Consider the following 27,693-nt stretch of genomic DNA (forward strand, 5'->3'; position numbering starts at 1 on the left):
CAGCACACTGTACAACACTGCCAGCCCTCTTCTTCCTGCAGCATGGACAGGAAAAATAACCAAGATTATAATTCTGGGCCATAATTTCTCCTTTCAATGCCTTGTTTCCATGCATAGCATGCTGCTGGGTGTGCAGCCATTGCCCATCCAGCCCTCATGAGCAGTTGACAAAAAATTTGCTTGCAAAGCCCACCAACCATCGCTACCCCCAAGCTCGGAACTGGCACAGGAAGAAAGTACCTTCAAATGGCACAGCTATAACTAGCTGAACGTGCATGTTTTTTTCCTTCCTGTTTTAGAATATTCTTTGTGTATTTTAAGCCTACTTTCATCTTTGCCTTTAAGGAAGACGAATCAGCCATTTATTGTGAAGAGGGGATGGCAGCACAGATTGTTAGTGCAAGCATATCATCTGTTGCCTGGAGAGATCAGACACAGGTTTGAACCCTGAATTCAGACCCAGTTGCTTGATACTTCTTCAGTCCCTGCCCAAGATATATCCATGTGCACACATCCTTAATATCTCAGTCCCCATCTTTGAGCCTTGTTTTCTACAGCTGTTAATAGGATGGGCAAGGTCACTCTTTCACTGAACGTTTGGAGTGTTACCGTAAGAGGGGCAGTGGAAGCTTCGAGTAATGAGCACGATGGAGTAGGGCCACCTGCTCCAGTAGCCCCCGGGCCACGTGCAGAAACGGGACAGGCAACCCCAACGTAGCAGCTCCTGGACAGTGAGGCTGACGCCAGGCTTTGCAATAGGGACTGTTCCCAGGAGCTGGTGACACAGAGTTCGTAGTCCTATGTGAGGCAGAGGAACATGGTCATTTGCTGGGATGATGCCAGATTTAGGATTACAAGGAAGTGTCAGCCTACTGTTGTTGCAATATTTCCCTGTGTGTGCAGAGGCTAGGTTTGGACTTCAGCAGATTATCTGTCAGGGGAAGCAGCCCACACAATGCTTACTGGAGAAAAAGAGGCAATTACTTTTAATTGTAGCTCTCAGCATGAAGAGGCTGGAGAGTACATGTGTCTTGTTGCTGGCCAAATCAATACCCCTACAGTATATTAAAAAAAGAGATAGACCACATGCCAGGTGCCTGCAGCAATAAGAAGCAGCAATTGCAGCTGGAATCAATTTTAAAATTTGGGCCTAGATTTAGCTCTTGAACTTTGGTATCCTCCAGTCTTTCCCTGGAGTAGAAGTGGGGTGCGTGTATGGGATTTGGAGTTTTTGTATGGTTTGGTTCAAGAGAAACCACTGCAAAATTCAAGGGAAATGGAGAACATTTTGGAGAATGGGAGAACATAATAAAGGACCCAGTGCAAAGGACTTCCTGCCTAATGGAAAGGCAGCTCTCACTAAGAATTGTGCTTCTGCATAATAAAAGAAAAGCCTAGCTGAGTGCTGGTCATGCCTTGAAATGGGTCTCTGAATGAGCTAGACTTGCATGAGGAGAGAGGTGTAGGCTGAGAGATGCATGGCTTGTGACCAGGAGAGGGTCACGGTGAGAGAATTGAAGGTAGCAATCCAGCACAGGCAGCCACTGAACAGAAGCAGGAAGGAAACCTCAGATTTTGTTCTGGAAAAGGACAGCTCAGCTTGTTGGAGATTTTGGAGTGAGGATGTTCCTCAGTGCTCTGTGGCTGCTGTGGCAATGACAAGCCCTTAGTAGCATGTTTTCATATGCAGACCTCCTCCTCACCACGAACAGGACCAACCCCCTTCTTATTATCCTCCTAATGCACTTGGACAAACTCAAAGGGCCACCAATTTCCAACCTGGACAGAAAGAAAACTGAGTGTATAGCCAGTATTCACTTCTCCCTGCTGGTCTCACAGCAAGGAGCAGATATTTTTCCTCCTCTGCCTCTCTTAATACTTCCCAGAAGGCATCAGAAGTGCTTTCTATGGATGGGATAGCCTCAGAGTTTCGCAGCCCCCAAACCTGCCAGCATGTCTAGTTCTACTACCTGACAGTGCTGAACTCCTGCTAGGTGACCATAGGCCTTCTGAGGAGGGACTGAAATGAAAAAACTGATGATGTTAAGGGTCAATCACATAGCTGGGAAATGTGTTGAGGGATGCCAGATAGGGATTGGCAATGGTGGAGTTCCTGAAGAGTGGGGATGAAGTGGCATGGAGGACAACAAAGTTCTTCCTGGTGCAGCCAGGGGCAGAGTGGGCTGGCAACTCCTTTAGAGTGCAGGGAGGAGGGGAAGAGATTTCCACACTTACTCCAGGACGTCCCTGTTGAACTGCTTCTTGCTGTTGCCCAGGAATTCCCCAATCATCTGGCGGCTGAGGCCCTTCCGCTGGAGCAGAAAGTGTGCCACCCCAATGGGGGTGTCCGGGATGAAGCCTCGGGAGATCAGGAACTGGATGCCTTTGTCTGGGTTTCTGGAAGGGAAGGACAGAGACATGGTGAGTTTGCGTTGATCTCTCAGAGGCTCACCCCATGGCTTGCATCAATGCAGCCCTTGGTACGTGCCTGAGCTCCTACGAGTTCATGTGTGTGTCAGCAATGGGACTGGTTAGCGTGAGGAAATGTGACTTGCTATGTGCCCCCTAGCTGCTGCTGAGGACAAAAAGATGTCACAGGACCTGCTGTGTCACTTGCAGCACCTGCTGTCACCTGGTAATCACAAGTGGCATGCCACTGCCTCAAAGGGTCCTGCTGCATTGTACCACACCTTGTCAGTGACTCTTCTGCCATCCATCTGCTCCAGAGTCAAAGGCTCTTTCTTCTGTGAAGAAACTTAGGAGACATTGCTGCCATGGTCTATGGGCAAATGAGGCTCGAGGCTCAAGGCTCCAAGGGGGATAACCAAAGATGGGCACTTTTTCTGTTACATAAATAATTCTCTTTTTCATACATTTTCAATGCTCAGCGTTGAGTGATACTTTTTTACCTGCCTCACCTGAGCTTGATGTTGGCTGCCTGAACAGAAATCCCATATTCAGATTTGCTTATCTCTTCCTCCACTTCCCCCACCCTTAGCTGTGTTTTTTGTCCCTTCTCTATTGATCCATGCCATCAGGCAGAAATCTCTGTGTGTGAGAGAAGGCACCCAGAGAATGCTTTGTCAGAGAAGAGAGGGAGCAGTGTGCGGCTTGCAGACAGAGGGCTTTTCTCCTTCTGTGGCTGTGTCTCTCCGAGAACAGGTCTGGTGCTGAGTGGGCCTGATTGCCTGGCTATGGGAGTGATTTTCTGCTTGTTAGTGTGCTAGTGTCTGTGCCTGCACACACAGCTCTTACAGAAGCAGAGTGGTTGGGGTTGGGAGTGACCTTTAAAGGCCATCTACTCCAACCCCCCTGCAGTGAGTGGGGACATTTTCAACTAGACAAGGTTGCTCAGAGATGCCTCCAACCTGATCTTGAATATCTCCAGGGATGAGGCATCCACCACCTCTCTGGGCAACCTGTGCCAGTGTTTCACCACCTTCATTGTAAAAATCTTCTTCCTCGCATCTAATTGAAACCGGCCCCCCTTCAGGTTAACACAATTACCCCTGGTTCTATTGCCACAGGCCCCGCTAAAACATCTGTCCCCATCTTTCTTATGAGCCCCTGTGTATCCTAGGAGTGCCTGCGAGCCTATGTGGTGCCTGTCTCACAGCGCAGACAAGAACAAATTGTACGGGCGTATTGTGCAGGAAGTTTTCTTCCTATATTTCAGTCTGTCTCACTGAAGGGTCTCTGTCATGATGTGCTTTGCTGAGGTGAATCACTGCAATGGCAGGAAGACTGCCACACTTCTTGAGCCAGCAAGTGGAGAAAGGTAAGAGGGTGACTTCATGAAATGATGTTATACTTCCATCATTAATCCAAATTCAGGGTTCTTTGTCAAGGCTCAAGAAGCGAGTTTGCTCAGGCAGTTTCCTGGGGTGAGGAAAGAATAGGATGAGATTTCAGAGCACGCGAATGCATGATATGCACAGGCACAGACTGTGACATTGTCAGGTGGTGAAGTATGTGGGTGAGCAACATATGTCTAGCTATAAGGGGATCAGCATTCAGCAGAATGGCCTGCTCCTTACAGGGGCCTCACGGGCATATAAAAAGTAGATGGGCTTGAAATAGTTCTGCTTACTCTGTAATGTCAAAAGAAAATATCCTGGGCAGTGTGGCATCCCTGGGGAGAGGGCTGCAAGAACAATCAAATTTATAAATAGGACAGTGCAAGATCTGATACTGAAAACCCCAGGCCTTCTTCATGGAAAAGCAGCAATACACCTTCTTTATTATCACACAGACCTACTGGTTCACCATCGAAGAGTACAGGTAAAGTTCCCTGCTAAGTGCAAAGGTGATATGGTCAGGACACAAGTCAAACTAAGCAACAGAGATTCATAAAATGAACGTCCACCTGCACACTTTGGTGTTTGGCTAGGGACAGTATGGTGTTCACAACATGAGGATGAACTCAGCTACACCTGTGTGACTCCGGTCACTGGACTGAGTTTGGATCCACTCCAGAGGAGCTGAGAGCTGAATATGGCCAGAAAAATGCACACACTGGCATGGATGTACAGGTGTTCAGTAGAGGTGGCAAACACAATGCCATCAGAGGATGCAGGATGAAACAGTCCAGCTGTGACAGCTCTCCTGAACTGCCTAGACTATAACTCAAATATTCTTTCACTAACAGCAGCCTTTCATCAGTTTTTCCCAGGATTCAATTTGTTCTCCACAAAATCCTGATAGCAATACAGCATCTCTGCCACTGAACACCTGCAGATGTATCCCATGTAGTGCAGCATACAGCTTTTACCCAGATGTGCAGCAGACAACTCTACTCCCCTCTCTCCTGAGCCTGGTCCCTGCTACTCATTTTTGGTGTTGCAGGGGTGTGAAGAAGAGCCAGCAAATGCTGCGGGATTCCTCACGTCCTGCTGGCTTTCCCTCTGCCCACGCAGCCAGCTGCCCACACACACTGAGCTGTTACAGCAGTGCTGCATAATGAAGCACTCGCCATTCCAGGGATTTCACCCCCTCACAGTGCAGCAAGGATGGGTAAAGTGACACTGCATCGATGTGTTTCCAAAGGCGTGCTCTGAGCCAGAGCACTGCCTTCCAAAAATGCAGGGCAAGGCCAGATAGACTGTGGCAGATTCCACTAGAAACTGCAGGCTTTCAGCTCTTGCTCCAGGGAAAGCCAGGAAAAAGGATGTGAGCACATGCACACACAGCCTCAGCTCCATGCCCTACGGATCAGTGCCCACATTCCAAACCCCACAATAGTAAACTTCTTCTGGCTTCTCCTGGAAATAGACAGGGAAAGCAACAACCAAGTAACTGCAGAAAGCCTAATGGCCTTCCCAGCCCCTTGGATAGGAAGTCACAAAGGGAACCATGTGTCCCCTAGATACCACTCAGAGAATGAAGAAAGGTGTCATTCCCCAAGGCTAACACGTTAGTTTCCTCACTCCTGTCCTCCAACCTGATCTTAGAACTGGAAACATGTCCTTCTCAGTTCTGTAAGAGTCCCAAAACTGTCTGACCTAACATCACTTCCCTTCTAGATGTGCTCTGAGACCAATCCTAAAAACCTGTCCTCCTGGGTCCTGCCTCCTGGAGTCCACAGCCTCCATGGTACACATATATAAGTCCTGTGCGTTGCCCCTTTGTCTGTGACAAACTTCTGCCTAGGACTGCATAACGATCAGTCCTTGCTTTGACTAAAATGCCCACAATAACGTGTGGAAAAACATTCTCCTAGTATGGGCTCATTTCTTCCTCATTGTTAGGGGACTCAAGTGGAAAATGAAAGACAGAGATATGAGAGCGTGATGATAAAGTAAAACCCAGTACTTCTTGTGGCTTGCTTAGATGAGAAGTCTCATCAAAAGGCAATGAGCAAATCTAAAACTCCTTAGCTGCTTTCTGCCAATCCACGTGTGACCCTGTGACTTACCCTCCTCTGATGGTAACCTCAGCTCTGCTTTTGCTTTCACACCTACAGCCTTCTCATAGGATATCAAACTCAGATATGTGAGAGACAGGTGACTAAACCTGGTCTGTCAGGCGAAAATCTACCCAAGTATCTGAAGAAAAATGACAGCCAGAGACATAATTTTGTCATTATGACTCATACTGGGCTAGCTAAGCTCAGCTCTACCTCTGTCTCTCTGTCTCTTTACTTGGAATTGCCCTATGTTAAGTAACCAGGGCTGGCTTTACAGTCCCAGCTGCATTTGTTCCTTTGCAACAGAGTGAACCAGAGCGATTCCAGGCTCATCTGGTGGATGCCAAATGGACAGCAACTGGAACTGAAGGTTCAGTGAATTCTGAGAGCATGGACACTACTCATGGGACAGAGGGCTTGTTCCTCTGTTAGGCAGAAGAGAAGGACAGTGCTTGGGAGAATTTAGGGAAAGAGCTTCTGGGAAGCCAACCTGTCCTGTGCATTGCATGCCCAGATGGTCATGCCCTTGAATAGAAACGAACTTCCCTGGATATGGATCTAGACCAAGAGCCTGCCATCATCTGTCCCTGTGAGGCATAACACAGGCCGGGAAGCAGAGGAAGAGTTACTTACATATTAAAGAGGTTCAGTCCAATGCGGTAAAGGCGTTTCCTCATGGTGTCTGTGGAAAGTGTGGGGGACTTGCAGCTGGCTGGGTTCTCGCAGTGGTACCTTGGGAGGCTGAGGATCATGGCCTGCAGGGCTTCTTTTGAGGACACCTCAGAGGCTGACTTGGCTGAAGTGGAGGTGCTGCTGCTGCTCAGCTGCTCTGAGTTGTCTGCATTCTCGGACTCGGAGCCTTTGCTTTGCCCTGCCTCATTGCTTGTGTCAAACTGGAGCTTCTGCACTGCCATCTGATCCGGCTCAGCACTGCTGTCCCCCGTGCCGTTGGTACTGACATCCACCTCGGTGAGCATGTGGCTGTTCTCAGGCAAGCTCTCTGGGGCAGACGGTGGTTCACTGGCTTCTCCCTCCCCTTCTCCTGGGCTCTCTTCAGTCTTGGTAGCTTGAGAGAGCCCAGCCTGGTCATTGCTGCTGAGACAGTTTGCCATGGACACCGAGGTAGATGAGGAGACAGAGATGTTCTTGTTGTCAATCTGAACTGTGACATCTCGAAAAGCCATCATGAGAGTGCTGCTGCTCTTGGGTAGAGTATCTGGCAGGAGACCTTCCTCCTTTTCCTGATCCTGCAGCTCAGCTTCTAAGTCTTGGTTTGGCTGCATGGAGCTAGCGCTGAAGGTCTCCCTGATCTGGTACGAGCCCCCATCTTGCAGGGAGCACATGGTCTTCAGGCTCCAGGTGCTGAGGGCATCATCGATGGATTTGGCCAGGGACTGAACTTGTTCTGTGAAGGAGTCCTCCAGCTCGGTCAGTGCCCCACTGATGGTGGCTGGCAAGGACGGGGACCTCACCAGTGGGATGCCCACGAAGTTGTACCCCTCCACCAGGGCTTTCTCCGCGGAGAAGCTCTCTGAGTTCTGGACGCGGACTTTCCTCAGGGAGATGCGGCGTGGCATGCGGCTCTCCAGCAGGGAGTTGCGGATCTTCTCAAAGTTCTTGCTGAGCTGGTACTGCCGGAACGCGGTCTGGATGGTGCAAGCTGCTCTGCGAGACACCAGGTGGCCGCCGTATTTGTGCTCTAGCATTTCGATCTGAAAAATAGAGAACAGAGACATTAGTTTTTGCCAATTGCCTCCCGATGGCTTCTTGTTGCCCCAGTCCCTACACTGATTAGTCCTCAATGACTGTCAAAGGAACTTCTGACACTGAATTAGCTTTTCCCTGCAATGCCATGCCCTTGATTTCAACAGAAGGTTCCCCTTTGGGCATGACTGGCTAAATCATCAGCACCACGAGCTTCCTCACAGCTGTAACGGGATCATGCCTCTTGCTTGAGTGCCAGTCATAAAAGCTGGAGCCTGCAGGTGCCCTTCCCTTGCAGACTCACTTCTGATGGCCTTTAGGGCAAGCTCATCACTGGGAATACGACGTTCCAGCAATGTGTCTTCCTGCTCAGCGGTGCCCTGGTAATGTTAAGCATTATCTCTTGTCTCAGAGTGTTACTAGTGCTTCTCCCCTCCTCAGCAACCTTAGGAAATACTTTCAGGGAAAGGAGAAATCATTTAGAAAAAGGGAAGAGAATTCAATTTTTAAATGCAGAGAATGCTGGCTTGATCTAGCAGTTAGTGAGAAACATCAACTTCCATATAAGTTAGTGGAGGCTGGGTTTGTTCTGAGTTTGTGTCTCTTAAAAAGCACTCTGGATCCCAGATTGTCTTCCTTTTTGATATGTGAGTTCTTCAGGTGTCAGCCAGCAATGAAAAGAAAAATACCCAGAAAAAGAAAGACTCTCGATTTTGAAAGGTAAAAAAATCTGAATTTTAAGTGTCGAGACAAGATACTAAAAACAAGTAGAAGGAGGATTTTCCTGAGCTGGTAAAAACAAACACATGTAAATACATCAACACACAGCTGAGCACCATCTCAACTGGCTTCAGCAAAGCAGGTATGTATAGTCATTCCTGTAGTCTAGAATTTAAACTTCCTGGTAATCTCCCCACTCTTCCTCTGCAGCTGGGTTTTCACCAACAAGTTCCAGGAGAATGACAGATGATTTGGTTCCAACGAGTGACTAACAGAGGACAAGGGGGACAGTGTGAAGATGAAGGTGGAAGATGGGGTTGAAGAAAAAAAAGAATGAACTTAAACTACCTTCACTGAGACTTAGGCTGAACTATGAGCTGAACTCTACATCGCTGGCACTTCACAGGGCAGAGTGCAGGTGCAGACTGTAGTGTTAATAAGTGTGTGCACACATGTGGAAAAACCAAAAAATGATGAAGGGCAGGACTGAGAGTGCTGGTTAAGTCAGTCCTGGATTAGCAGAGGATTCACTGCATCAGTCATGTGGTGAGTAGGAGCTCATTCGCAGAACCAAAGGACAAGTTTTACTGACTGCATCCTCATCCCCAGACATACCACTTGTCCCTCACCATGCCTTGTTGGCCCAGTACTCACACAGTTTGAAGAACTGAGCTCACAGAAGGTCTGAGCTTATGTGCAAGTTGCTTTCACAGTCAAAGTGAGACTGAGGCATCAGCTCACAGAGTCATGTCATGTCACCTGCTTCCTTCTTCTTTTTTACAACATGACATAAAGTTACAGATAAAACCACCAGTGAGTGACGTAGGTACACGTGGACGCCTGGTCTGACAGCTATGAGAAGTGCAAATGACCTCTGGAATCCTTCCAATACTTTCTCCTCTGGAAGCAGAGGAAGATAATGTGACCTTGGGAGATGACAGGCAGAGAGGAACAACATAAGCCCAGCCATTTTTTGCCTGCACTGATATCCTGGCTGTGGAGCAAGTACTGGGAGGCTGATATTTATGGAAGAGAGTGGGATGGGGAGTGCATCCTTTCATATTTCCCTCTCTGGACATGAAGCAGGGACCTTTGTCTTGTGCTCAAACATCAGGTTGGCTTCTGTTTTCTGTCTGCCTGGCCCTTGAGCTCACAGTCTGTCCAAGGCAAACATCAAAGACCAGCACTGAGAAACACCAGCAGTTTTCTTAGTAATGGGGTTGGTCACTGCAGTTGTAGAGGCAGCTGGCTCAGAGCTCTGCTTACTCCTAATTTCAAGAACATTTGCCTAATACTTTCACTGCTGCCCACCCAGAAAGGGTCTGCGTAAATGATGCTAAAAATCACCCCCACAGTAATCATGGATTCAGTGTCATTTACCACAAGACCTGGCAGCAGGCCTTTTGAATAAACAAGGACATCTTAAATCCCACCATAAAACCAGCACTCCTGACACGTCTTTAAAGCTGGCCTGCCTGGAAAGAGACTGAAGTATCCCTTGGCGCTTTCCTTCAGGAGGAAGGCTCATGCAGATAAGTGTAAATTAAACCAATAACCTGCAAAGGCCCAACCCAGACAGTTATTACTGACAACTGACCGTGAGCACTTAAAATAATGATCTGGTTAATGAAAATGTAGAGCTAATTGTGTTAGGAGGGAAAGAGGAACAAATGGGAGGGACAGAATAACTGTAAAATGCAAAATAAAGCAGAAGCAGGAGCCTTACAATTATCTGAGGTTTCCAAAGAGGTGACAGCCATTCTGAAAACATGAAATTCATATGCTCTGATCTTATTAGAGGCCAAGACAAGATGTCACTGCTGATCTGAAGTAAAAGGCCAGTTTATCTCATGCAAGGACAGTTCCAAAAATGGCAGACTTCAATAACTAGTGAGGAGAGATCCTTCTAAAAGTCTAAAGGAACAGAGCAAGCTGTCAGTACCTTGATAAAAAACATCACCAGCTTTTTGCAGTTCATAATCTCCGTCCTCCCGGAGGACTAAGACATTAAGGAGCAGAACAAGATCTAAAGTGAGAGGACTTCCCAACTGGTCTGTTTTCTGGCTCATACCAGGGGGGCAAGAATGGGTTCTGCATGTGGTCCACTGCCAACTGGCACCGTCCAAAGAAAGGGAAATCCTACAGTACCTTTCAGCTGGGATAACAGGGACAGGGACTGTTCCAGGGGATGCTTGAGAAAACTGGCAGAGCCAGACGCAGCCCCCCCCCAGAGAGAGGCACCCTCCCCTCTTGTGTTTGGTAGCAGTGGGTCTCCATCTCTTTTTCTTTGCTGTAGCCCAGCCATTTACTGCTTATTGATGTCTGAGACGTACTCATTTGCTGTCAGGTCGAGCTAACTGACAGTCCAAAGGAATTAAGGATTTCACACAGCTGTAGCCTGTGTTCTTCCTCTCCAGAGGAGGAAAGGGCATCCATTAGCACCACAGCAGTCACGGGTAATGGAGATGTATGTCTGTATGGCTGAAGGAACCTTCTCTTCCCATCTGAGAGGCGAGAAAGGCCAGACCTGATTGGCCTTCTCTCACTCCTAATAAACCCTATGAATCACAAGTAATTGCCTACTTAAAGCTACTCTTCTCTGGGGAATGATCTGACAGCCGGCACCAAAGGAAGGGAAATGCAGGAGGGGGATCGCAGGGATTTCAAAGAATAATTAGCTTAATACATTTCTGGGCCTCAATATGAATACCAATTCTGAGCAATTCAGGCCTTGTGGCTGAATTAGAAATGGCTGTGAAATATCCACTGCCATGAAGGATTGCAGATGAAGGGAGATTTAACATGGTCAGCCTAAGGCAAGCCAAAGTGCAGGCCTGGATACAGCCAAACATTTGAGGCTCATGCCCCATGGCTCTGTTGCCCATAGGCATAAATTCATAAATCTGCCAGGAGAGATCATGGCCTGTTCTTATTCTCGGTTAGCACTGGTTGCCACTGAGCATGGTGATGTGCCACCATGTTAAAACAAGAAAAGAATCAGGCTCAGGGACAGAAACTGAGTCACTCAAGGCAATGCATGCATTGTAAAAAAATTACAAAGAAAAAAAGACAAAATTAGAAAAAAAAAAAGACATACAAAGCATACATGTTCTCTCTCACTCATTCTTAATGCTTCCCCCTCCCTCCAGCTTCTCACAATGGAAGGACATTGCTCTAAGGGATATTTGTTAGTGGGGTGTTTTCCTTCATCCACGGGACACCTGCTGCCCTTCAGCACAGCCCAAGAGTATGTGTGACTGAAAGCATGCTCCTCTTTCCTGTGATCCCCAGTGATGCCATGAAGATTTTTTGCCTTTTCTTTTATACCCCTGTTATACCTTTTTACAACTTCTGTATTCTTAGTGCTTTTTGCCTACATTCTTGCACTTGCTTGTCAAGCTAAGAGACTCAACATTTAGAAGCTTCATAGCTAGGGATCAGTGTGCCCCAGACCCCAAGGTCCTCTCCGGAACACATTCTGTAACCTGAGATAGAACCATCCAGGGGAAGGTTCCTTAGGGAGGGGGGCTCACTCGAGCCTCTCATTGGGGAATCTTTGATAGATATGCTAATTAGTAAAACCTATAATATTATACCAGATCTTTTGGGGTGTGCATTGAGGTGTGCATTTCAGTGCATGCGACCTGGCCGTGTGCACCTAAGGATCCTTAAAATAAATACCAAGGTAAAATCCCTTTTCCCCTTCTAACTGTGTATGACTCCTGATTTTAAGACCAGGAAAAGGCATCACAAGCATAGAGTACTTCTGCTCTGCTCACTATCAGAATTCTCTGTTTCATGGGGTAGGGAGCAAGGAGAGACATGAAGCCACTCATGAGCTCTCTAGGATGATGCTGAGGGGCAATGACTGGTCCAAGCTCTGCAGAGGAGGCTGCACTTTACCCTCCTTCCTTACTAGCACTCAGTCCTCTCTCAAAAGGTAAATGTGACTTCAATTGTGCAGTGAGACTAAAAATGTCTCCTTCCACCTGTTTTTCTTAGTGTAAGTTCTATTCCTGTATTACAAGTTCTGCTATAAGTAGGGCTCTACTGGGACAGCACTGTGCAGGTCCTACTACCATTATTACCATTTAAGAGAGCTACCTGATGAGTAAATTGATAGGAATACCTATAAAGACACATACTACAGTGCAAGGGTGGAAGAAATAGTGTTCTTTGCTGCCTGAAAATACCCCCTGCCAGAGCTGGAGGCAATTCACTGAGGACATCCGTGCGTCTGAAGGGGCACACAAATTGTAAGGCCCCTTTGCTGTGAGAAAAGTGGTTTCACCAAGGAGATAAGCTCAGTCCCTGCAAGGTCAGTTCTGCGGGCACCAGCCATTAATGAACAATCAGCTAAACACATCTCTCTTGTTCACATGCATCCAGGGCAGGTTTGGCCTCTGCTGCAAGAACAATGATATGGCAACATGACCTTAAAGCTAAAATAACACAGGACAGACACTCCCCAGGACAAACCAGAGCAGCTCTAGGACAACGAGGAGGCTAAGCCCATATATAGCAGTCAAGATGTGGCCCACCCTGAGGATGTGTCACATTAGTTTGTGAAGCCAGTTAATTAGTCTTTCTTTTTTTTTTTCCTGGTGTGAAGCAAGAATTCTGTCTGAGTTGAGTAAGCAGTATTTTGAGAAAGACAGAGTTAGAGAGCCAAGGTGTCTCCTTTGCTCAGAAATTATTGGGTCAGTGATCTGACATGTATGTTTAGGGACAGAATCAGTGCCTTGAGAGAAGTGGTAGAGAGATGTCCCAGAAGTAGCAGCTTCTTCTGTGAAAACCTCATTAGCTGAGACCCTTCAGCTGCAATAGCACAGCTCCCACTGAATTCTCCCACTGAACATAATCCGGACACTGTCACTAGTGTTTGCTTGTCCTCCTCACCTCACAGACTGCATGGTCTGCATATCCTACAGCCTCTGGTTGAGCTGCCTTCCCAGGGAAAAGGCAGAAATTATGCTTTAGGTTCTGTTTAGCACAACAGCTCTCCTGGACTGTAATCTGCAGAGACATGGAGGGAGGGGGCACATTCCACCTCAATATCTCTGAGGGAGGAGGCCAGCTGCTGTTAGACCCTGTCCCACTGTCCCCTGCTGGGAGCCCATCCAGAGATGGAGCTAGAGACGAGCACGCTTGTGTTCTGGAGCTAGGCTGGCGCCTCAGGCACAGAAGGCAAGGCTTGCAACGTCTAGGACTGAGTCATTTTCTCTCAGCGTGGTAATCCTGCCTATCTTTTCAGCATCCTACTCTGGACTGAGGGCAGTGGTGGCAGCAGTGCACAAATATCATGGTAGATACTGTGCAGGAGACTCACTGAATAAACCCCACTTCCTCTTGAAAGCTCATGCCAATGCAGAAGTGTGCTGGGGGCCTGCCCCGCATGATCCAAGATGGCAAGATGGTTCTTGGAGACTCTCCCATGAGGGAGGTCACCTGGAACAACCAGCTGCTGGGAGCCCCACAAGCACTGTACGCTTGGGAGCAAGGCACTACCTCTGGATGCCCATCTCTAAGCTTGCACTCACAGCTGGGTTTCTAGGTCCATTTTGGACCACAGAATCCAGGCAAGGAGGAGCAGACAGTGGCAGGTTTGGGTGAAAGGGTGACTCAGCCAGAGGTGGGGAAGCTACTTCCTCCATCAGCCCCAGGAAGCCTAAGGGGCAGGTAGGCAGGGCCAAAGCTCAAGGTGAACAAAAGGCTAAAGTACTTGCTGAAAGTCGTCCCACCACAGTGCAAATGCAGTCCCACCCGCCCCATCCCCTTCTCCCACAGCCTGAGGAGGAAGCCTTGGTACCTGTTTATTCTTTAGGTCAAGGGAGAGCTCATAATCGGAGGCAGCTGCATGGGAACACGAGGCCGTCCCTTTGCTGCGCTGCACTCTCACTGGGGAGCCCGTGTGGTGGAGGCTCGCCTTCTGCACCAGAGGGGAACACCCCGCTGCCTGCTCTTCTTGGAGCTCCGCATGCTGGGCTTTTAGCGTCAGGGTGTCGGACCTGCCTTCCTGGCCACTCTGTCTGCCGGCCTCCTTCGGATCCTCCGTTTCACACCCGGCTTTCTTGCTTGTGGAACCGCTGGGATCGTCACTGTGAACAAAACGCAACGTTTCTCTTTTTTTATTTGTTTATATTATATTTGGTTTATGGTCATGTTTGTTGTTGTTCACTATACTCACTCCCTGAGCTGCATTTTAAATGTCTGGGGAGCCTGGGCTGTCAGGGGTCTCCTCCAGTGATGGGTCAGGACTCAAGGCTGATCCAGCCAAAGCTCTGATGCCTCCCTCTCTAAGGGCAGGCACCCCTGTATGAACCAGTCCTGTGACTCCAGGAGCTGCCTGGCTGCCTCTGCTCCAGGTGCTGCAGCTGGAGGAGGCGGGGAGCCAAGGAGGGTGTTATGGCCTATGGACTGCTCTCCTGCCCTCTGGAGCAGCTGGCAATCACCCCTGTGCACTTGCTGCCTATTGCTCAGCATCTCCCTGCACATTCTGAGTCCCATCTGGCATGGAGCCTGGATCCCAAGGAACCAGTTTTCCCTTGGGAGTGTCTAAGGGCATGTGGGAAATGGGGCAGGGGTGACTGAATGTTGCAGAGTTTCCAGAGAAACTCTTGCAGAGCTGAGACTATAAAGAGGCAGCAGAGCCAGCCAGCCCTGAGATCCTGACCCTTTAAAGAGCGTCTCCAATACAGCCATCACAGACTGCAGAGCTTCCATGAAAGAAGCCGCCTCTTTCTGACACACAAATTGCTTTGCCACTGAGATCTTGTGGAGAAGGGAAAGTTCTCTTTTCTCCTGTCAGCCACAGCAGCAGTTGTGCAAAACTAGGGCCTGACAACAGTGCACTCTACGAGAGCTGACATCTTGCTCCAGGCAGGATGGGATTAGCATATGTCTGATCCACTGAAGTGATGAGGAAGTCTGTACTTAACCCCTCTTCCCAACTATATTCCAAAATCACCAAATTTCAAACAAGATTTTGTTATTCTGGGGTTCTGTTTGAACCGTGAGAGTGTTTGTTCATTGTTACCTTAGCCTCCTTCCTGTGGCTACAGAGGAATAATTTATGATTTCCAGGAGCATTCATGCCTACATGGACTCTGGCTGCTACTGCACCATGTCCATCAGACACAGTTTCAATGGTTTCCAAGGGATGAGCATTTAGCTGGGAACAACATCAACTTTGGAAATAATTACTATGGAACCAATGCATTTAATTTCACTGAAACCAAGGATATGTACTGCCTCCCATATTTAAACACTATCAAATTATTTAATTCACTTCTGAATCATATTTCTTTCTCTTGGTTTTGCTCCACATAAAACCAGTTCTGCTATCAACTAGATAATAAATCATTTTATGATTGGTGTTGATGTCAGAGCAAAAAGAGGGAAATTAGATATGATTTTCTGTAGTGCCCAGATTACTTAGAAGCATTTAAGTCTCATTTTCAAAAGTGCTGTAAGCCCTTAAGAGTCCAAATCTTCTAGCTGTAGATAGACTTTGCCTCCTAAGCCTCAGAGCACTTTTGCACACGTACTAGTACTTTGAAAGGAAGTTTATTCTCTCCAATGGCAGCTTTTCTGTTCAACAGATTAACAGTCAAATTTAGAAATATTCCCACAGTTTCTAAGAGGGCTCCAAGTCTGATGAGCCAGGCACTACCACAACTTCAGAATTAAGAAAGATGAAGGACTTAAATTTAGAAAGTTTCTTCTTTTATACATATACCTGTAGTCACTAGTTACACTTAAAAAAATAAATTCACAGAAGAAACCAGTCTCTTACATAAATGCTATATAACCAACTGTCAAAGAGTCTTAAAATGACGTCTTTGCATACTCATCAGTCAGGAAATACATTAAAATGAGGCATAAAACTGTTCTTTTATGTTGAACACCTTATAAAAGTTTGCATTGTTCTATTCTTGATGCTACACTTTTTCCTACACCTAAAGATATTTTTAACTCTTGATTTTAACTCTCTCTGTTCTACATCCATCCACATTGCAGGAAATCTTACTAAAGGGCTTTTCCCTTACAGATCTCACTGTAACATTTTTATTGGCAGCCCCCGTTCTATCCATTCTGATTTTAACCAACAGAGCAGCAATTTTTATCCTCAGCCTAAGGGACGACCAGGGGACATAGATTTGATCACATTTTCATTGAAGTGCATGGCAAAAGCTTCCTGAGTATTTCAGTGGGAACTGGACTGTACCCTATAAAGCAATTTCAGCTAGATGCATAAGCTCTCATTCAGCAAGACACACACTCCAAATTGCTCTGCTGAGTCAAGGCCACAGTGCCCAATGTGCTATGCAGACCTTCTTTAGGGCAGGTCAGGGCCTGAGGCAGTCAGATGGAGAGCTCACCCTCCCTTGACTTCCCTTGGAGCCTCAATGGACTCTAGACGCCAGCAAATATTCCCTGACATGATGGTCCTCTAAACACTGGCACATATGCTTAGCTCTGCTTTCCCGAGGACTCCCCTGGCTGCTCTGGGTAGAACATGGAGCGTGCCTAAGGGTTTGCAGTGCTCAGTTCTGCTGCTCCATAAGGAGGACATCACCTCTGGTGGGTGCATCTCTCTGCTTGGTTTTCTGTCACACACAGTGTAGAGCCTGAGTGAGTAACATTCACAGTGACAGGATATCCTGCATCCTCTGCTAATGCAGAAGTAAAACTAGCAGGCTTTGTAGAATCACAAACTAACCTAGGCTGGGAGGGAAGGCTGGAGGTCTCTCCTCCACCTCCCTGTTCAGAGAAGGGCCATTTTCGGAGACAGATAAGGTTGATCTGGGCCTTTTCCAGGCAGCTCTTATATATTTCCAGATATGAAGGTTCCCCAGGCTCTCTCCCCAGCCTGGAGCCATCAATCCCTGCCCCAGAAACACTGTAAGAGTGCTGGTCTCCAGCCCTGCCACAGCTTTCCCCTTTATGTGGCCACAGGCCACTTGATCTGGACCTTGAAGACTGACTTCCTAACTAACCCTTGGACCTGCCACATCACCATGGATCTACTGGTGACTGGGCAGTGTCTGACCCTAGGTACCCTCACCAGACCCAATTCTGACCCTTGCCAGGGAGGCACAGGGTGTTGGACCAATCTAAAATGCTCAAGAAGCCTCCGTTAACCTCCTTAGGCCTTTAGGTTATTCCTCAAAACACAGGAGGGCCCTAAGACTGCAAGGACTATTCAGCCACAGATGTGTGAGAAGCACCATCAGCCTCAGCACTGCTCTCCCAGGGCATTACTGAAGCCCCTAAAGACCCTGTGCTGGGATAAGGACATCAGCTAAGCACACATACACATTAACCCTGCCTTCCTCCTCCATGCATGCTCCAAGCCCGGTGGATACAGCCATACAGAACGGATTGTGCTTATGCATGGAATTTCCTCAGGGTCAAAATTCTGTCAAATCAAAATCAGATTCCACTGGAGCACTCAAAGGCATTTTTCAGCTAGATGTTTTTATACTAAATACAAACTTTTAACCCCATGCTGGTTTGGCTGTTGTGTTGTCCAGAACGCGATAGCAAACACTCTTGCTGAAGTGGGAATAGTTTCTGCATGTTCTGTTGTGGGAAAAAATGTGATAAAAAATGGCTGAACCATTTTTAAGTTTTTTTAGTGTGAAAAAATCTGGGAAAAAAAAAAGGCAGACCTACTTCACCTTTGAACAAACCTGGGAAATTTCAGCTTCAGCGGTAAACTTCAGTGACTTATAAGCAGTGGAAAAAATGGGTAAAGACTGATATTGCTTAGCAGTCTGAATGTTACCATTACAGCCCTACGGTTCCACTTACCAAACCTGTATTCATCCCAGGTTTACTCCCATCTTGAACCTGTTTCTGAGGAAGTGTTTTGGGAAGGCCTATTCTTTGTTCTCCAGTAGCAATGACTGATGAAGCCCCAAATAAGAAATACAATACACTGCTAAAGATCAAAATTGATGCTACTGTGAAATAAATTAAAACTTAACAATCCTGACGTTTTCCCTCTGTCCCAAGTGACACCGTTGATTTGCATTGGTAGGACACAGGTTTTGTTAACAAAAGAAGGCTCAAGGATCTATTATAATCACAGTAACAAACAGTACGGAAAGTAAGGAGGGCAAGGATAGATAGTATAGCATGAAAGATCTCTGGGGAAAAAAAATGTTATTAAGCAAATTAGGGGAATTCATTTGCTTTCCCTTGGCCAGTAAGCAATCAGACTCCCTGGCTGTGGGATGAAGAAAGGGAATGGAGCTATTGCACATTCTGTTTCTTGGATGAGAAAATTGGTCTGACCACTTGTAATAATTAGAAGTCCCACGCAGAGTCTAAGGTGTGAATCCCAAAGTCCCAGCCAAACTCCAACTAGGTCAACTTAGTTCTGAATCCCAGCATCACCCCTGCAGTTTCAGCTGTAATCAGTGTTCTTTACTTGCTGTCCTCAAGTATCATATGCCACCATTATTCACAGCTTTTACAGTCACGCAATCAGTTAGGGAAGGTTTGTAATTTCTTTGAATTCTGTCTGATTCAAAGCTGCAATATTAATGTAAATCACTTGCAATCACATAAAAAGGAAGACTACAAATTCAGCTGTTCTCTTCCTCCTAGGTGTTCCTACATGACTTTTATGGCCCATAACAACAAGCCTAGTCACTATTACAGATAGATTCCATCTGCTGTGAAAAATGTCTCTCGTGTTGCAGGTATGTCCGCTTGCACTGCTGACTTGATATGCCTGTGGCAGACACAGCCAGCTTTGTCAACAGAAATGGTGACTACAGACAATCTGACTCAGGGCTTATATAAAACACTATCCCCAGTCTAGCATTTCACAACACGGATGTCAGGGTTGTGAGCTGAATCCCAGTGTTTGTTTCAAGAAAGAGGGATGGTGAAAAAGCTCTCACTGAGACAATTCAGCTGGCATCCATAAATATTTTTATTTAGCACAAGTAAGTAAGACTTCTGATACTTAGCTTTTATGTGCAGGTTTCTCAGGAAGATTTTATGTAAGGATTAGAGTAAGGGAAGGATGAAGGGAGAGGATAGAGGAGAAATGGTATCACGGTGAGGGGTTTTTATTACTCTCTTTTTTCTCCCTCCCTGCTGTTTTGGAAGCGTAAAGACCAAATCTGTGACAGTAAATTATCAAGCCAGAGAAGCCCATATGCCCATTTCTAGCAGTATCAGCTCCCCATGTCTGCACAGAGCTGTTGTGTCACTGTCTGTCCTGGGAGAAATGTGACTGCTTTGCACTTGCTACATCATCAGGATGTTGCACTTCCTTGCATACTCCTCATCACCTCCTTGCTGCTGGATGGAAATACATGTTTCCAGCTGGGCAAGGATCTGTGCTTCTAATTGACAGCTGTGGAGATGAACCATGGTTATCTACTGGATCTTGACTGTCAGGCTTAGACATTCCCATACTTCATGACTTGAGAAACAACATGCAGCCCCTTCCCCTCAGATATTTTCAAGGCAGACCTGCAGGCAGGAGCACAGAAGTTGGATGCTCCAGCCATTATATTCCATTGCATCACTGTTAAATACCAGGATCAGTTCATGGTCTAAGAGTAATTTTCAGAGCTCTCAGGAAAGGGTTTGCAGGGTAGCTGAGTGACTAAACAGGGCTCAGGGGCCAGAAGAGCTACTCTTCTCAAGGACAATAATGTTAGTCCTGTAAGAAATTAAAACTGAGCTTTCTCACTGATCACTCCAGAGCTACAGAGCTCCCATGTGGTCAGCACACAGAACTCATCTCTTTGCGCCTTCTCTCCCTTTCCAAGAAGAAAAGATTTTGAAGATAAATAAGAGCGATTTTGTTACAAAGTAACAAACAATAGCAGTGGCACCTCTGGATTTGGTGAGTGGTTTAAGAAACCAGTCACTAGAGAAGAGGATGTTCAGATGCCCTGTTGCTAGGTACAATGGTTATGCAAAAAGGTCTAGCTAATCGCACAGAAGGACGCTATGGCTGTGAGGTCCTGCAGAGGCTTATCTCAGCTCTTTTTTGTGTCCCTGTGTCACTCCAGGGGAAGACCATATTTCTGTTTCCCATGTATAACTTACCAAACGCCTTCTGCATGGTATTCACAGTCAGTGAGCAGGATTGTGACCTGTAACTGAGGCAAAGATTACGTGGACTGGTTGTGAAAGACCACAAAAATTTATGCATCCATTTCACAGAGCTCCTTATGAGGACTGGTTGGTTATTGTACATATAGTGTTCTTAAATTGCTGTAAGTGATTAATGGCCTGATTAATTGCCTCTCATGGCCTTATACGAGACTTCAAAGCTTGAGAGATGTCAGAACAAAAAAACCCTACAAAGTGCCATATAGAGAATTAGAAAATGAGTTCACTAGCTAATGCCAGTAGAATGGAGTCCAGACCCCAAGTCTGCAAGAACCTGTGTTCCCTCTGTCTTTCCTGAGCTTCCCTACTCAGGAAAAAATATCAGCTGCTGACTTAGCAGAGTCCAAAGTGCCTTTTCAGTTTATTTCCTTTCAGTGTTCCCTGAGGACACCCATGACATATGTTGAATGGGTTCATCAGAATTCAATTAAAAAAAAAAAAAAAAAAAAAAAAAAAGCTGAGAGAGGCTTGGTAATATATTATGGGATCTTTTCAAAGTTGAGAGATTTCTGACATGCAGGGGGCCTGAGTGCAAAAGAATTGCTTCTGATTTGCTTATAAGTTCAGGTTTTAGGGTGATTTGGAGGCAATGCTCTCTGGGAGCCTGCTGAAACTGATGGAAGGCAAAAGTCTCTCCTGCCAGAAAGGCAGGGAACTTGGAACTTGATCTTGGCAAATCATCCCCTGCCAGCCAAGCTGCAGCTTTCTCAGACAGTCTCCCCCAACAAAGACAAATATAGGAACAAGATCCTGATTTTGTCTACATCCACATAACACCTTGCAAAGCAGTGGCATCCAGCCATCTTCTCACACTAGTTTTACCCAAGAGGAATTAATGGTAATTAGCCAAGCTCATTACCCGTTCCAGTATGCATTATTTGTTTCATAAAAGGTCTGGAATGCACACCTGTAAAATAGATTTGACAGTATTGTACAGTAAATATATTGGAAATCAATTAAATTTAACATCCTTTAGACTGAACCAGGCAACCTCTTTTCAGCATCACTTGAAGTGGTTTCAGTGAGATGTGCATTAAGCAGACAGAGAATGTAATAATACTAGCGAGAACCTCCTGTCTCACAGGGACCATCATGCCAAAGTCAGGGCCTTCATTTCAGATTTAGTCTTTAAACTCGATCCCTGTGTGCTGTGTAATTCCCACATTGTTGTGTTGTTGTGCCTTTTGCTATGGAACAGCACTACAGGAGCTAAACATTTCTGAAGCACCCCATTCCCTCCTGGCGCAAAGATGATTGTCCAGGTGTCAAACTGGGCTGGCTACCTGTCTGAGGGCCTGGCTCTCCATGATGGATTTCAGCCACCAGAGGACTAAGATCTCTGCTTTTCCATGAGGACAGACAGGCTCCTCCAGAGGGTGGCTTGGAATAGCTAAGGCAGCTCTCACTTTATGAGAAGTGGTGCTCATGATGCAAGGCTGGCTGTGCTGGGTGGTGTGGGTGGCTGTCATAGTTTTTTTCTTATAGTTCCTACATGTGTCTGGGTGACACCTCAGAATGGCACTTGGGCCACCTCTTTGGCACACCCCTCTTTCCTCTTCCCCTCCATGCCTCCTGTTTCACCAGCTGCAGGAGCACACGGCTCAGCCTAGGAAGTGGAGCCCCTTTCTGAGCTGCCTGTCTCACCTCAGGGCTTGGCACCCTGGGCTGGTTGCTGTGCTGTCTCTGCAGGTTAGACACAGGCCCCGTGGCCTGTCACTGCAGACAGGGTTTCTTGTGGCTGCTTCAAACAGGGCACCTGTGCTTCACTGAGGTGTGAAGAGCACCAAGTGAACACTGAAGGCACAGGAGGCCCTGCTCTGCAGGGTTTAATTACTTTTTTTTAACCCCACACCTCTCTTGCCTCTACAGTGTTTGGTAAACATGACCTTTTAGAGAAGGAAAAAGCAGATGGCATCCTGCATTAGTGTAACTGCCCGCTCAGCACCCCGGGAAAGAGAAACTTGGCTTCTCAGCAGCAGTCTTTCTGCCACTTCGAGTCAGATCTCTTGGCTCCTCATCCCCAAGGCAGGTTTGAACATCACCAAATTCGCTGACAAAAGCCTGCCGGTGCAATCATGCAGAAGACAGAATTTCACTGCTAAAATGAGATGAATTCAGGGCTGGGAGGCAGGAGAGTCTCTACAAGACAAGGAAAGCTTGCATGTTCCTCAGCCCATTGCTCTCCCAATCCAGCAGTGAGCTGGGTGAGGGACTCCCGGCATTTATAGACCTAGGCAAGTGCTTCTGCTGTTCTCTTTTTCCACCTGTTGTGATGGACTCTAGGTTGGACTGCACCTCTCGGTTCCTTCCTAAGCCATCAGGGTAATTGATTTGTGAAGGCAGTGAGTGAGCCACTTCATGGGAAGATCTTGGTGTAACTCAGATAAATTTTGTTTCTATTCTCAAGTATCTCAGCTATTTCATCTCTACTATCTCAGCTATTTCATCTCTACTTCATCTTCTACTGCAGCCCAGTAGAAGGTCACTGCTTGTGTCAAACCAAGCAGAAGGAAGCCTGGTTCTCCTCAACATAAAGAGTAACAAAGCCACAAATCACCATCCTCCTCAATACAGACAATCCAAACAGCATTCACCAGCTTTAGGAAATCGGATATTATCCAGGTTTTAACTTAGCCTCTCTGTTCAGATCTAGGGGATATCTTGCATTGCCCTTTAGCTGAAGACCAAGATAGAAACAGCATGGTTAGCATTCCTGCCTCCTTTCCCCAATGCAGTGACCACCCCCACAGCCTTATGCAGCAGGCACAAAGCTCTACTTTTCCAGTTTTTAATCTATTTTGTCTCTGCTGCTTCACTTACACTCTGATCCACTTCATGTCACATTTCTTCCCTGAGGCCCTATTTCTTTTTCTATCTTTTTTCTTTCCCGTTTGGAAAACAGGATGACTTAGCAACTTACATATTTGGTCACACAAGCTCATGTTTCCCTAGGGCACCTCAACTTTTCTTACCAATGAGGAATGGAAATTATTCCTACCCCTATTCTCTGTTCTCAGACATGGAACTTTTGGGGCAAGATCATAAAAAAACCATGAAGTTTGCCTAGACTCAACCAATCCTACTGTGGTTTTGAGCAGTATCCTGGCCTGTGTTATAAATGACTTTATTCCTGTGGATTGCAACTTCCTCAGTGGAGGATCTAGCCCAATATGCTCCATTTTAGGACATTCTGTAACATTCTTATCAGATCCAGTTGTGCTGTAACAGCACAGAGATACTTTTCACAACACCATTCTGCACCATCCAGGTTTGTGCATCTTGACCTACCACTCTCACATCAGTGCATTCTGGGAAATTACAGGAATTGGTTATATTTTGCCAGTCACCTCCAAAGGCACGAGGAAAAAAGCACTAGCCTATCCCCATCTTCCCTCTTTCTGCAAAAGAGGGAATGAGAGAGACTGCAGCCAACCGAGGTACACAGGCAACAAAAACAGCATCATGACCTGCTTACAGGAGAGCAGTATAGGAGAGCAGAGTCCCACCATACCAGTGTGGGACACGACAAAGGTGACACACAACTCTAGTCACTAAGTAAAGTGTTTCCAGTGGGGCAATGGTACCATCTGTGTGTGGAAAGAGCCAAAGTGCCAAGCATGGATAAAAGTTAGTGGAACACACTTCCAAGTGACACGGCCAGACTTAGGTTCCTCAGTCTCATAAGAAAAATCTCACTGAACTCAGGTCCTGTTTATGACACTTTTCTTCAGGATGATGTTTTCTCACAGAAGACGGAGTAGTCTTTAGCTATACTGCAGTTTTTGAACAGGTGAGGTCACAGTCCGAAATACCTCCCAACTTTTTTACATGTGCTCCCTCAGCTATCTGCTTCTGTTTGCAGAAGCCAAACAGGGTGGGCTGAGCAGCTGTACAGTGTGCTCCTCTTCAGCATTTCAGACTCTTCAGTTCTTCCTGAAGCATATGAAAACCTGCCAGGGGCACACGCAGGAGCAGGAATTCTAGTACACAGAGATGTTTTTCCAGAGGGAGAACTCAGTGTTTCTGAGCACAGAGCCTGTCCCATAGGGGTGACCAGAAGATGAACTTTCATAGGAGTGAGTTAGTGTTGCAGAGCACCAAAAAGACAAAAGGCCTTTGGATTGACATCACACTACAAGAAAATGTGTAATAAAAGGCCACAGTCTCACTGTGTCACTGCCAAAGAATGCTGGCATGAACAGGATTATTCCAGCCAAGGGACCTGCTCATTTATCTCCTGCTCATATGTTCTTGTTCCCTGCAGTTCCTTCTTTCATTTAAGCTATTTTTTATCTTCCTGCTTTTCCTGCTTCTTCTCTCCTGTTATTCTTCCTCTCTGTACAGTATGTTTGCCATCCATTTTTCTTACAGTAGCACTGTTACATTTGTTGGGATGAGTCTGTCTCCCTTTCTTTCTCCTTGACTCTTTTTTCCATGTCTTTTCCCTATCTGTCGCTGCCTTGTAAGCCATTAACAAGCATGTGGACAGAGGGTCCACAGAAACCACCTGTCAAGTTCACCAGAGCACAGCTTAGTGTACAAAAGGTCTGGAGTGGCTCCATTTTGGGGCTGTGTGCATCTTGACTGATGCAGATCAGGTCAGATGATATTAGCAGAGGATTAGGATGAATGGTGTGAGCTCCACCACAGTCCATCTGCTATTATTTTACCAACCGTCTGTGCCCGTTTTCTAGTGCTAGATACAGGATGATTTCCAAGGCTGGCATAGTTTCTTCCCGTGCATGTCTGTAGCATTATCACACAGGAAACACAGGATAGAGCAGGCGTTTATGTTGCATTCCCCTGGTACCAAAAAGTTGCCATGGTATGGGCAAGGAATTCTTCGCAGTATAGGAGAGAGAACATGAGGATCATCTGCAAGCCAGAGTGAATTGCCTGGTATTAATGCCACTAACTGATCTCAACAGCTGTTGAAAGAGGCTCCCACAGCTGTAAAGTTGGCTATGATTGATCCTTTTTCACACATATTACCATGGCCCAAGAAATAGCAAGCACTGGCACATGTGGGAGAAGAGCACTTGAATCCAAGTCTAAATTCCTCTAGGGCAGGACCCATGTAAGTGATAGAAGCAACAGGGGAAAATGAGTTGGAAGAACATGTGGCCAGGCAATGGCTGGACACAGCTTCAGACTCTCAGAAAATGTGTCTGATGGGCATCTTTGCAGTTTCAAAATAGTATACTTCAAGCGTGTTTTCTTCGGCCTCTCTCCTAGCATCTTCCACCATCCTGAAGAAAAGTGTTGACTGAGGGAAGGAAAGCAACCAGTGTGACAGGGAGATTCCAGATTCCACCAGAAATATTTTTCTTCTGTTGAAGAGCTGAAGAGCTAATCTATTCCTCACTTTACTTCCCCACCCTCATGTTCTCCACAATTGCCTGAAAGTAGCTGCACCAGCTGTTGGAGAGGAGCAGGGAAATGCCTGTGTGGGAGAGGGAGCCAAAATGTCCTGGTGGAGCTCCTCTACAGGACTGAGACGCTGCATCTGAAACAGACCTCTGGTTTCTTTGGATGCTTCCAGAAAGAGCCATTCTTCCCAGGTCATAGTACCAGAAGATTTGCCAATTATACCTCCCTGTAAGAGATTCCCAAGGTTCTTGGTAACTACGATGTTAAGGATGTGCTCTAAAATATTTTTTGCTTATAAATCTAAGTGTTTCCTTATTTGCCCTAAATCTACATTCAGTAAACATCTTTGTGATTCTGGACTTAGGCTCCTACAAAGCAACTGAAGCTGCTAGTCCTCACTGTACAAAATACCCACAAAAAGTGAGGAATCTTCTCACTCCCCAGCTTAGGAAGAGTTCAAATATGGGTCTAGACATTACTCTTGTCCCACAACTTTGTGTCAGACTGGAATCAAAACTTTGAAAACTGTGAACTGGGGGAATAATTATGTGAACTTTGCTGACCCGTCTCTGCCTGTTTGCAGCATCCCCGCAACCTCCAGTGGTACTATCTGGAACAGGATTATTAAGTCTATGGGGAGGGAAGAATAAGAAGTAGATGAGCTGTTAAGAAGCAGGGAAAAAAATCTTCTCTTCATGCCCATGACCTCAATAAGGAAAAGAAATGAGAAGCACAAACAGGATGTGCTAGCAAAGCAGAAATGTTGCTCAAACTTATGTGTGTTTTCAAAACCGGTGCTGTGGAGGACTTCAGGGCAAGTGAAAGAAGTCAGACTGGTGAGCTCTGTGTGTGGTCATTTGTCCTTAGAGTACACAAGACCATGGGTGTAGGGGCTTGCTTTGCACTGGCATGTCCACATCCTGTTAAGACTGACTTGGAGTCTTCTTCATTAAGAATCAGGGAAGAATTTAGCCTCCATGGTCCACTAATTGCAGGAACATGCACTTGACACTGCCAGCTGGGGGCCAATCAGGCAGAGTTGTTAGGCTTGTTTAAGTGGAAGGTTATAAATCTGATTTGATACAGACTAGAATCATCATCATGTTTCACACCTGAGCCAAAGCCACAGAGCAGCTCTGAGCTGAAATGAAGCACTGACCTCCAGATTCTATATACAATATCCTGCCAGCAATCTTAAATCAGAAATTATAATTTCCCATTTCATGAACTGGATTTGTATTTGTCCTGTCAGGCTAGGTCAGTCTTTCACACATTAAGATAAAATGTTGAGTAGTTCAGTTGTTTAACTGTAGTGCTTAAAGAGTGATGGATACTGGTGGAAAATCATAGCTGTCCACCTGTTTTTCAAGGTACCTCAGTAATGTCCAGAGGCAGCATCCACTTGGTGAGTGGTTCAGTTCTTAACAACTTCATGGGCCTCAGCCTTAATGAACATTGCAATCACAACCCAAACAAGGTCTTGGGAATTTCTCTGGAGGATCTAACTTTTAGAGGACCTAGAGTGATCCAGGGGATCCAGAGAGCTGTAGTGGGAGGAGAGATGCTCCTGGGCTACAGCAGTGGGGAGCCAAAGAGGGATGTGATGCTGTGACTGGGCAGTGGATAATATTCATGGCTCCTTTGTGTCAACATCTTCCAGCAAGACTTCACAGGACAAAGAACAAATGCATGTACAATGGAAACAGAGACTTCAGGTAAAGAGACATGAAGAATCAGAGACAGAGATGTCCAGAAGTAGATGAAATCAGATTTTGGGCTTTAAGTGTGTGCTGCTGAGGGTGCAGCATACTCATGCAGCTCAGAGAGCTAGGAGGAAAGATGTTTGA

The 27,693-nt window shown here is 46.4% G+C and overlaps 1 protein-coding gene across 6 annotated transcripts in view; it reads right to left on the bottom strand.

Annotated features, from left to right (window-relative positions):
- Positions 1–27,693, bottom strand: part of IQSEC3 (IQ motif and Sec7 domain ArfGEF 3) — a 100,247-nt gene that overhangs the window by 24,975 nt on the left and 47,579 nt on the right. For 4 of the 6 annotated variants that reach the window (XM_032107707.1, XM_032107711.1, XM_032107710.1 and 1 more), the window contains exons 3-5: positions 14,139–14,427; positions 6,539–7,617; positions 2,236–2,397 (exon numbers count right to left, since the gene is read on the bottom strand). In XM_032107707.1, the coding sequence (XP_031963598.1) occupies positions 2,236–2,397; positions 6,539–7,617; positions 14,139–14,427 (1,530 nt within the window). The remainder of the gene's footprint in view (positions 1–2,235; positions 2,398–6,538; positions 7,618–14,138; positions 14,428–27,693) is intronic. The other 2 variants (XM_032107713.1, XM_032107708.1) reach the window with 2 other exon arrangements.

This window comes from Corvus moneduloides, chromosome 4, assembly GCF_009650955.1.
Source record: "Corvus moneduloides isolate bCorMon1 chromosome 4, bCorMon1.pri, whole genome shotgun sequence".
Classification (NCBI taxonomy): Eukaryota; Metazoa; Chordata; class Aves; order Passeriformes; family Corvidae; genus Corvus; species Corvus moneduloides.